Genomic DNA, 12,014 nt, shown 5'->3' with positions numbered 1-12,014 from the left:
AATTGCGTGCTGTTAGATTAAAGAATTTCTATGGAGGTTTGAAATTTTGAATGTAAAACCTTAAATTTTGTAAATAAATATCTCGTTGCATTCATTACTAAAATCTTAGACGAAGTACACATTTTAAGCATATTATTTATTTACCGAGTTTAATATTACATTTTTATGCAAAAGCTATTATAATCATACATGTCATTCAGTTTGTTCTGGAAGGTCACAAGCCGCAAAGATAATAATTTAACTGTAAAGGCAAGAAACTGAAAGGTATAAGAATTAGGTTTTCATCAGATTGTTTTTTTTTTTAACGACAATACTTAGTGTCATTTGAGTTCCCAAATCACTTCTATTTACTTTAAAAAGTGAGAAGCACGAAAACTAAGAACGTATTTATGTTAAGGTTGTAATATTTTATGAAGACTTAAAACTTTCTGGAACTAAGTGGATGATAAACCTAAACTTTAAAATTTGTATGTATAAAATGAGGAGGAATCCAGTGGGCATAACATTTAGTGACGTCTTTATGACATCCTAACGAAGCCTTTACAATAACTTTACGACATCCTATTTCCATGTCGTTACGGTATCTTGACGACATGGACATAGGATGTCGTAAAATTGTCGCAACGATGTCCTAAAGACGTCGTCAAATTTTGTGCTCACTGGGAAGAGGGCAGAAAAAATAGAAAAATGTTACCTAATAGGTGAATTTGTTTTTGTTTTGTAATGTAAGTGATGATCAGTGGTTTTCTATCTGTAACCGTAGGTCGTCAGATACTTATTATATTTTTAAATACATTCGGACACGTCGTTCAAAGCTGGACAGAAATATGTGCATTTATAATTCGGACTTTCAAGTTGAATAACACTTGGAATTAAAATTAAAATTTAATTCGAATTAGTAGTCTAAAGAATAAAGAGAATGAGGACGATTGCAGCATATATTATTACATAGAAATATAATATTCGATTATCACTGAAGATCGACAAAATTAGACATTATTCAGTTATTATAAACGAAAATGTAAACAAAACGACATATTTAAATGCATTGAAATGTATAGGTTGGCAAAAAGATATATTTTGAACTTTAAAATCTTTCAAATTTGATGAAATAATGTGAATTCTGCCAAATTTCCTGACGTGAAATATATTTTACGTACTAAAACAATTGATCTAATTTTCGTATATAACACAGTGTTCCCCAGACGGGCACATTCCACTTGTTCGCATGAGATGCATAAGGCGCTTTACTGAAAATGAAGCGCCTTATACACCGCAAATACAGTGATGCAAGGCACAGTGGGCACAACATTTGGCGACATATTTACGACAACTCCACGACATCCTATGTCCATATCGTTATGGTGTCTTCACGATATCGTGAAGAGATCGTCAGATTATACGACGTCTTGACGATATCGTAAAGACACTTTAACTAAATGGACATAGGATGTCGTAAAGTTGTCGTAAAGATGACGTAACGATATCGTAAAGACGTCGCGAACTTTGTGCTTACTGAGAGTGCTCAAGTTGGGAGCACGGATAAAACAGTTTTTGAAATAAAAAATTACAGATGTAAAGCCTATTTACATCGCAACTAGTATTTTTTTACGATATTAATGGCAGCAACGTTATCAACAGAAATTAGAGATTGCGACCATGTCAATTCATTACGTATAGTCTCGACTTTATTTTTGGTAATACTGTTGTCATCGATGTCACAGCAGAAATTGTCGTACATGTAAGTTCTCTTTTTAAGTATTTTATGGCCAGCTTCACAATCGATAACTCATTGCAGTACAGAAAAATATCCAATCTGTAAAAGCAAAATATGCGTTACCATCTATAGTGTGAAACTACTTATTTCCTATTCCGGTCGTATCTAGAGACATAGCAATATGCGTTATGATAGTACGCATGAAATTCTCCTACTGAAAATACCTACACTATCGAGGAATAGTACCAAACCAGTGGTCACAAAATTTGACAATTATTAAAGATATCGTTACGACATTTTTACGATAACTTTACGACATCCTAGGTCTATGTCGTTAAGGTGTCTTTACGATATTAAAGACGTCGTATTATCGGACGATGTCTTTACGATATTTTAAAGACACCATAACTAGATGGACATACGACGTCGTAAAGTTGTTATCAAGATGTAGTGAAAATATCGTACGGACTTCGCCAAATTTTATGTCCACTGGGAGATCACTAAACGGGGATTCTATAACAACTAGCCTTGACTTTTAAAGGTGATAAGGCTGTCCTAAATACAGATAAAAATTTGTTTAAAAATTCTTTCAAAAGCTTCTTAAATTTTACGTTTAAGAAGTCCTAGCTAAAGTTTTTGTCATTTGGATATTGTATTATCACGTGAGTCGGACAAAAATTAAATTCCGATTTTTAAGGAATTTTATACTTCAACTCTTGGGAGGAGCAAAGAAAATGATTTTAATAAGTTAATATTATAAGAAATTATATTTTGGATCTTAGCTTCCCGTTGAGCCATTAAAGATTGCTAGATCTTCACGGATTCATAAAATAATCATTTCTATATACGAGTATGTTAAATTTAAAATACGTCACCGCACTGTCGAACAGTGGTGCTGTAATTTTAAATACGTTATCCGATTAGTGTTCGAATACAGTCCGCCGGACCCTATTAGATTCCTATGTAAGATCGTACACCATGCGATTTGCGAAAATAAAATGATGCGTGGTAGATTTGTATCAGAGCTACATCTGCGCATTAGTTTTATTAACTGTGAGATTGCCCAAATGCCCAGTGGACACAAAATTTGGCGACGTTTTTAAGATATCGTTACGTAATCTTTACGCAACTTTACGACATCCTATGTCTATATCTTTAAATTATCTTTACGATATCGTAAAGACGTCGTATGATCTGACGATATCGTAAAGTTTTCGTAAAGATTACGTAACGATATCGTAAAGAAGTCGCGAAATTTTGTGTCCGCTGGGTGTATGCACTATAACTGTAGGGCCATGTTGGTCTCTAAATAGGTTTATATGTACTTCCTATGGGTCACCTCGAAGAGAAAGCATATAGGAACCTATAACACACACCTATAGTAGTTATAAGTTTGGCGGCGTATAGGATAGGACTTTTGACTGTAGTTATTTTATAATTATTTATAAAACGAAACTCTCTAAAGAAAACTATCTACTACAACTTCACCAATTTTTGACAATATTTCATCAAATGTTAACCTTTCTCGTGGATCATAGGACCAACATAAAACTTGTAGTTCCTGTAATGCAGATGGCGCAGCTTTGTGTGGTTTCCTTTTTAGGCTTCGCGCTTTAAGTTGTGTTAATACTGAGTCATCATTAAGTTTATTAAATGGTAACTCCCCCTGATGGAAAATTTCCCAAAGTAAACACGAGTAGGAGTACACATCACTTTTTGTTGAATATTCATCCTCGTAAACTGCTTCGTAAGGTAACCACCGAAGTGGAATTACATTATTCCGAAATTTGGTATATTCTTGATGGTAAGGTTCTTTCGTTAAACAGGACATTGAAATTTTAAGCGTGAAATTACTGGCGATCAAACAATTTCTCGCAGCAATATCTTTGTGCACAAAACGATGATCCGCAAGATGCTTGAGACCTCTAGCTGCTTGATTCGCCAAAGAAATAATTTGTGTGACAGATAATTGCGGTGCTCGAGGCTTAGAATCATGATCAGGACTTGCAGTGGTATGATCCTTTCGAGATGCAGTTAAAAATTGCTTTAAATCGCCCCAGTCCGTATGTTCGATGATCATATAATCAGGTTCTTCTTCTCGGCAAAGGCCAATTAATTTTACTATATTCTCATGATTCAGTCTATGCAATAAATCCAATTGACGCTTAAACTCTTGTAAAGCATTTTCATCCTTAGTATTGGTTAGACTCTTTACCATCACCACTACTTCTTTCTCACTATCTATTTGATATTTAGTAGAGAATACGTCACCGAATTCACCACGACCGAGAGGTTTTAGTTCTCTGATAACAGATCGAGAAATGGCGATCTTATCATAGCTATTTTTAGATTTCTTCGAATGATTGCTACCCTGACTTTGTGCAGTTTCTGCTCCATCACTTTTCTGAGACTCGCGATTGTCCTTCTTCTTCTCTGAATTTGCTTTGAAGACTGTCTCCTTCAGCTCTGCTTGTCCTTCTTGCACATCGCCGTTTTCTAAATTATCTGTAAGAATATTATTTTGCGTTAGATATAATATAAACATTTTCACTGTCATATATTTATGCTGCAATGCCTGGCATGATATTGAAATATACAATTATTTATATTAGGTATTATATGGTATATATTATATGTTAATATTATATAATTAAATATTATTATGCATATACAATTTTGTATCTCTGGCATACTTTTATGAATTCATTAAAAGGATCTATACGAAATTATATAAGGTAAATTTGTCTTTCCTAATGAGTAATCAATAGGCACAAAATTCGCGCCGTCTTTATGGTATCGTTAAGACACCGTGACGGCATGGATATAGAATGTCGTAAGGTTATCCTAAGGACGTGTTTGCTTTACTGAAATATTTTGTAAATCTCGAATCCATGAATCCCAATTTGCAAGCGGTTAGTTTGTGAATGCATACATCCATCGCGATGAAGCGAGTCGCTCTCTGCTTCGCGGTCCTTTTTGACGGAGCGCGACTCTCATTGGACGGGCTCTTTGTCGTTTGGGCTTCTGGTCACGGATCCAAATTTTTGACTAAAGGGGAAGCAATGTGTCGCTCCCCGGTGAGGGCAAAATTTAGCGACATCGTTACAAGCTATCGTAAAGACGTCGCCAAATTATGTGCTCACTGGGTCAAATATCAGTTTTACTATGAGAAGAATAAGGTAGGATAATTTGACTGTGAGAGCAAGCAGAATAGAAAGATCCGAGAAGCAATGCGTAAGATAAAGCCCCAGTGGTGCTATCGAAGGTGCGAAGCTATCACTGGTTTGTAACCTTAAAGCAATAACAGGGTGCCAAATATATGTTAAGGCACTTGCAAAATGAAAGCAGAAAACTCATCTTTGGGTCGTTTCGTGTTCTCAAGACACACGAGGTTTTTATCGGTATGTTCTCGAAATTTCCTCGTGTCCATTGACCATCCATTTCACTGTAGTCAGACGTGACCTTAGGTGACATTTAACGCTTCCAGTGGGACCCGGCGGTGGTTGGTGGTGATTTTTTAACCCATGTTTTAAATTATATGTATGGAACACCAGGAGGTATGTGAGCTATAACCTCGCAAAATCAAATTGTTTATTTACCCAACAACTATTTTAAAATAAAGTATTCATAAAAGTAATTGTAAATTTGTTTTTAATCGCATTGAAGCATTTAAAAAAGAATCTATAAAATAGTGAAGTTAAGTTTTCCGGATGCAATGTTGTCAATATTGCATATATTACTTATTTTTCGCTTTCAATCCTCGAATCTCAGCGAAATTGAAATTGAAGCACTTAGCAAAAAATCACTTATCATAAGAGTAATGACTTTTCGAAAATATTCCGAACTGGCTTATACGTATCCATGCACGTGTCGCAAGCCATGAGGGCGCCACATATTTCGTTTGAAAAATCGACATTTACTACAAATTTTAAATACATCTAACAACTAGGACCATTTTTTATAGATTTAGGGAATTACAGTTTGCTTATCAATTGCGATTAAGGTCATATGTTATATGTAAAAGTGAAAAAAAAATGTTAATTATAATTAACTGAATGTCACGAATTATTTCCACACAGAGTATTTTGGTGCAAAATAATGTTTTGAATTTTGTATCATGATTTTGTATTTTTTTAATTAATAATATTTAAACAAAGCCAACATTTTACGATAAAGAGATTTATTTTTGTATACAATACTACTAAATTTTACGAATTTCATGCTTATGGGTACTTTGTAGAGGATCCTTTCGGTTTCTTCGGTCCGCCAGGGTAGAAATGAAATGCAACCTGACCGAGTCAAAAAAATTCCGGATGCGGATTCAGCGACCCCAAAAGCGTATAGAAATGTTCATCTCGTCTGATGGATAAGCCCTTTTTTTGTGTGCCTGTGTTATTTGACACACGCCAACATTATAAATCGCACAGAATTAGTATTTACAAATTTGAATAAAGCGCGCTTTACAAACCTAGTTGAATGGCAATGCAAGTGAGATCTGATTTTTATTCCTTCTGAATTTACCTCTTGCACACATCTCGAGAGCACTTAAAAAAGAAGTGCATACATTGTTTCGTATTTTTTCCACACTACAAAAAATAACACAACAGGTCCTGGTTAGAAGCCTTGCATTAAAAGGTATTAAAAATTTTGAATCCCTAAGAATGCCGTTTTTGTTCTTTTGTTTTTTAATCCACGTTAGGCGGCGAAAATAATAAGATCCCCATCCCTTTTAAAGCCGATCGGAGTCGTCAGACTTAACCTTCGTTTACTTAAAAACACAATTTTCGTTTGAAACATTAGAAGGCGCTCCATAAGCATGAAATTCGCAAAATGTAGTAGTATTGTATGTAGTATTGTATTACCTTATAATTATTCGAAAAACATTAAATAAAAGTAGCGAAATTTGCTAAATTTAAAGGGATTAAAATTATTCTATTTCTTGGTTGCTTTGTGCTATTCAAAAAAATATTGTCGGCGCTAGGTACAGAAAAGGATTTAATTTAAGAGATAATTTCAACTGCTGTGGAGATTTAAAAGGGGAGGATAATAACGGGATCCAGAATTATTCAATATTTCTCACGTTACCACTGAATGAACACAATTATTCAATACTGTTTAATGCAAGACTTCTTACCGGGATGCATCTGAATGTATACAATCTAGGCGATATACAAAACGAGAATAATGTAAAAGGAATCTCTAATAGGAAATATTTTGGGAAATATCATGCGCGAAATGATTAAAAACTTCACGCCTGGAAACAAAGCTGTCATATAATTGAACACTGTTTTATATATACAAATAATAATAAAAGAGCATAATCTTGATTACAAACTTTACCCAGTGGGCATAAAATTTGGCGACCGTAAAAACACCGTAATTATATGGACATAGGATATCTTAAAATTATCGTAAAGACGTCGTAAGGATGTCGTAAAAACGTCGCCAAATGTTGTACCCACTAGGTACGTACAGCTGCCTATTTTAGATAAAATACTGCAATTGTTTTTGTGTAGTTTCTAGTACCAAACGCAACAAATAATTAAAATCAAACAAATATAACTTTTTTCATCTTAAAATTGCTTTAAAATTGCAAACATTACATTTTTCAGATTCAGTTGATTATAATTAACATTTTTTTTACTTTTATATATAACATATGACTTTAGTCGCAATTGTAGTGAATTTCGATTTTTCAAATGAACCATGTGGCGCCCTCATGGCTTGCTGGTGTTCCATACATATAATTTAAAAAAAAGGTTACAAAATCACCACCAACCACCGCCGGGTCCCACTGGAAGCAATCGTCATCTAAAAATGACACCTGCTCTCAGTAGAACCGCGGTAAATGTCACCTAAGGTTACGTCTGACGACCGTGAAATGGATGGTCACAGGACACGAGCAAATTTCGAGAATATACCGATGAAACCCTCGTATGTCTTGAGGACACGAAACAACTCAAAGATGACAGCTTTCTGCATTCATTTTGCAAGTGCCTTGGCATATTTTTGGCACCCTGTTATTGCTTCAAGGTTACGAACCAGTGATAGCTTCGCACCTCCAGTAGCACCGATTACAAGGATAATAACTTTTACCGACTATTTTGGGTACAGTCCTTGCAGCTCTCATTTGAGGTCGTGGTATCTCTCCTCCCTTCTCGTTGGAAATGGTGTTGTAGTCGGACGGAGCCAAAAATTCGACTACGAATATAATTCGTTTCTTTCAGTCTTTGAGAATGATGCCAGGCCTCGAGCGTGCAATGAAAACTGCTGTCCGAAAATTGCAGTACCAGAAAATTTGGCGCTTCTCGTTTTGGACAATTGAATCTATCTCCCACGGAGCATTCGCCAGGGCAGGATCGCGGCCAAACCCTCAAGATAGATCAAGATGGCGGTAAAATACTATTAGGGTCGCATTATGTTTGTAGAGATACGTCGTTTCCGTGTGTGTAGACATGAAATGTGGTCACAGTATACTAAGATGGAAATGACACCGCCCTGACTTCTGATGTTAAAATTTAGGCCAAGGATCTCGGCCGCCTCTCGTGGTTCCTGACCATTTTTAGGAGAGGATCCCTGCCATTTGCAACGATGTAAGCTGTATGAGAACAAGGCGTTTATGAACTTTTCTTTGAACGATGTCCTAAAGATGTTATAACGATGTCGTGAAGACGACGCAAAATTTTGTGCCCACTGGGGAAATTCCCTTTGTAAACACACGGCATGTTTCTATCTCAATTTCTTCTGAAAAATTGTATTTGTCGTAGAGTGGAAAGCATTAGTCTCTCGTCTGGTGACGTCACCTAGCCCGTAGATACTAAGTAGATGTAGAGGTGCATCGGGGAGATTAATTATTCAATGTAAAACTTTAATACTAACTAGAGTTTTAGTAATTTTATTTTAATATGGGTAAATTTATTTTCAATATTAGTACATTTTCTATCTTAATTTTCTCATAATTGGTTTTACCGCAGGAAAAGATCTTTGCTATGCTGCCCCTGAAACCCATGTTCTATTCCAGCTTACGTTAATTTTTTCCTGCACGTTTTTTTTTCTATTTAAGCTTAGAATATAATATTAATGTCCAGTTTTATGTTTAATGTGTATGTTTTTAATGTACGCAACTGTAATATATATGACGCGCCACGAAAAAACCCGCCTTATTTTCGAAAAATCGATTTTTCTTTTTTGATTGGCCATGAATAATGAAGACTTCTCCTATCGAATAAAAAATCCCCATTGGTCCACAATAAAAATTGAATTTTTTGGAGCTTACAGTTGGAAGGGTATTTTAATCGCAACGCTTTCAAATCCTACACCAACACTCTCACACTTTGGATCTGTCTGATACCTAAATATTTTTCAATTTTTTTTATAAGTCGTAATAAAACATGAATATAACACATAGTATGATTATTATTCCTTTGACCATAATAGGACGTAATATTCCGCCTCAGTAAATCCAGCTAACTGACATGTACCCATGACTCTATTTCGTACCCACATACTCTACCCAAATTCTCCTCTTGAGCCATCCGATATCTACAAGCTTTCACTCCTTCTCCTATTCCAAACCGTGCCACCCTAATCCTTTTGTCTTTCTTTTTGATTTATTATTGGTATTCTGGTCCTCCAGACCTTTGGTCAACATATACCATCTATTGTACGTCGAATCCATCCTCTTTTTTCACTGTTTGTCCGTTTATCTTTCAAACGTAGTCTATTATCCTTTTTTGTACTTCTGAAACACATCACCTTGGTCTTCTCTACGTTTACCGTCAGATCCTTTGCTCCCGCATACTCTTCGAATATTCTCATCATTAGGTTCATCCCCTTATCGTCGTCTGCTAACATGATGTCGCCGTCGTGTAATCTGGAGAGTACAGTTTGCTGTTACCCAATATCGTCTGCCCTTTCCATTTCATCTTCAGCTTTTCTAAATCTGCCAACAGCAGGTTAAATAGTAGGAAACCCCAGGGCACCCTTGCTAACCGCCCGGAATACCTCTCCTTTCTCCTTTCCTATCTTCATCCTAATCCTGGTTTCAGTAAAAATTTCCTTTAACCCCGGCACCAGTCTTACTTGCCTTCCCCTCTCTTCTATTTCCCGCAAGAACACTTTTCTGTTTACTGAATTAAAAGATAATTCAAAATCTACTAACAACGCGACTTTTTTCCCCTCTCTTTCTTTCTACGTTTCATTTAACAAAATAGTTCAGTACGTAAATGTTGTCTATCTTTCTCATCCCTTTTCTCAAACGCGTCTGATTATGTGGGATACTTTGCCTCTCTTCCATTGACTCTCTAACCTTTTTCTTAAAATTTATGCTTATATTTTGTAGCCAACTGGCATGAGAGTGATACCTCTGTACTCCTCTACCTTCTTGCCATCCCCTTTCTTGACAAGTGGTACCATCAGTCCTGTCATCCACTCTTCTAACCACCCTTCTTCATTCCAGACCTTGTTACAGATATCCCACAACCCTTCCCCGAGCCATACTTCTCCATATTTCAACGCTTCGTTCTCTATTCCATCTTCTGCTGTAGCCTTGTTTCTTCTTAAACTATTTATAGCCTCATTCGCTTCTTCTCTTGTCATTTCATTCCCTCCCTTCATTTCTCCTTGCACTCACATTCTATTTTCCCCTTTGATCGTATTTTGCTCTCAACCTGAAAGACCCTTGAAATATTTTGTCCACTTACCCAATTCTATTTCTTCATTCATGCTCTTCCTTCCTCCTCTTTACTTATTTATCATATCCCAAACCCTACTCTCTTTGATCGCTTTTCCTACTTCTTCCTTGTATTTTTCCTTTCCCCTTTGCTTTATCCTTTCTGGTATCCACTTATGTTCTCTTTTTCTCCTATTGCACCCCCCTTTTCTTTTCCCTTATCCTAGATTTTTTCACAGACTCTTTCATTCTCTCTTCACTCTACTTGCATTCTTCGTCCCACCACCCTCCCTTTATCTGTTCTCTTTCTTTGTTGTACCTATCTCATCCCTTACCTTCTCAATCAACCCTTTCCATTTTTTAATTAACGAGTCTACTTCCTCCTATTCTTCATACCAAATCTTCTATTTTTCCATTTTTCTTTAAAAGATGTCAGTCTATCTGCCTCCAGACTCCTATTTTTTTGTTCCTTTCTCCCCCTAATTCCCTTCTCGAACTGCCGCGCTTATGGGCACCACCTTTCAGTCTAGCTATTAACGGAAAGTGCTCGGAACCTATCTCATTGCCCAGTTTCATACATCCTATCATATTCCTCACTATTTCTTCCACAAGAATGTAGTCTCCCTTCGCTACAAACGTGATCTCTTCTTCCTCATCTCCTGTCATATTGCTATTACATATAAACCATCCTGTTTCTCCTATTATGCCTAGTAACTTCCTGCTCTCCGTATTTGTCTTCCTATGTTTGACTTCTTAACCTTCCTCTTCCCTCTTCCAAAATTCTTCAAAAATTATACAAAAAAATGACATAAAAATCATTTTGAAAACTATTTAAGACCCCTTCAGTTTGTTCAGAACTCAAAAATATCCAATTCCGAAAAATAAAATTACTAACGTAATATACAAATTAACAAGATTAGAATGTGAGCAATGTTATATTGGTGAAACAAAACGGTACATCGATGTAAGATTAAAGGAACACATGAGATTGCAATAATAATAGTCTCAACACCGCTCTTTGAAAACATGCTTATGAAATGTTTATGGAAATGTTTTATATTGTCAAAAATACTAACATTGTTAATTGTAAAACAGACATAGATAATATGAGCATAACCTACAATAGCCTTATTTATGCACCTCAATGATATACATTTTTCTCTTTTTTCGTTTTTTCTTAAACAATAATTTTACAATTTCTCATTACAATCTAAAATAAATATCTGTGTATCTTGGTTCTCTCTCTCTTTTCCTTCTCTTTTACAGAAGTGTACCGTTACCGCTCCATAATCATATATCATGCGCAATAGATAATGTGCGACCAATTCAATGTGAATCAACCTACAGACTATACGTCACCTAAATTCTTTGCCGTAATCATTCCGTCTTCTGGAAGGCATGTGATACGTGTGTTTTTTCCATGACAATAATAATTTCAATCTTTATTTAAGTCCGTCCAGCAGACGGAGTCAATTCAGTACCCGACAAATAAATTTAACAAACAGGTAATAACTTCGAATAATAGAATCTACCAGGTGTATACATATGAAACCGGTATTTTTTCAAGAAAAAAACACATTTATTTCAAGAGAATGATAACAAATATTTTATTCAAAGTATGCGCCC

General features: G+C 35.7%; 1 protein-coding gene across 3 annotated transcripts in view; it reads right to left on the bottom strand.

Moving 5' to 3' along the window:
- Window positions 1-710: 710 nt before the first annotated feature.
- Window positions 711-12,014, bottom strand: part of LOC117176944 (tyrosine-protein kinase-like otk) — a 329,105-nt gene continuing 317,801 nt past the window's right edge. For 2 of the 3 annotated variants that reach the window (XM_033367348.1, XM_033367349.1), the window contains 2 exons: window positions 3,238-4,222; window positions 711-1,816 (listed from right to left, as the gene is read on the bottom strand). In XM_033367348.1, the coding sequence (XP_033223239.1) occupies window positions 1,663-1,816; window positions 3,238-4,222 (1,139 nt within the window). In that variant the 3' untranslated portion in view covers window positions 711-1,662. Of the gene's footprint in view, window positions 1,817-2,700; window positions 4,223-12,014 lie in introns of those variants that run through there. The other variant, XM_033367350.1, reaches the window with a different exon arrangement.

This window comes from Belonocnema kinseyi, chromosome 7 (assembly GCF_010883055.1).
Source record: "Belonocnema kinseyi isolate 2016_QV_RU_SX_M_011 chromosome 7, B_treatae_v1, whole genome shotgun sequence".
Taxonomy (NCBI): domain Eukaryota; kingdom Metazoa; phylum Arthropoda; class Insecta; order Hymenoptera; family Cynipidae; genus Belonocnema; species Belonocnema kinseyi.
The sequence above is the reverse complement of the archived record's forward strand: the minus strand, read 5'-3'. Positions and strand labels throughout refer to the sequence as shown.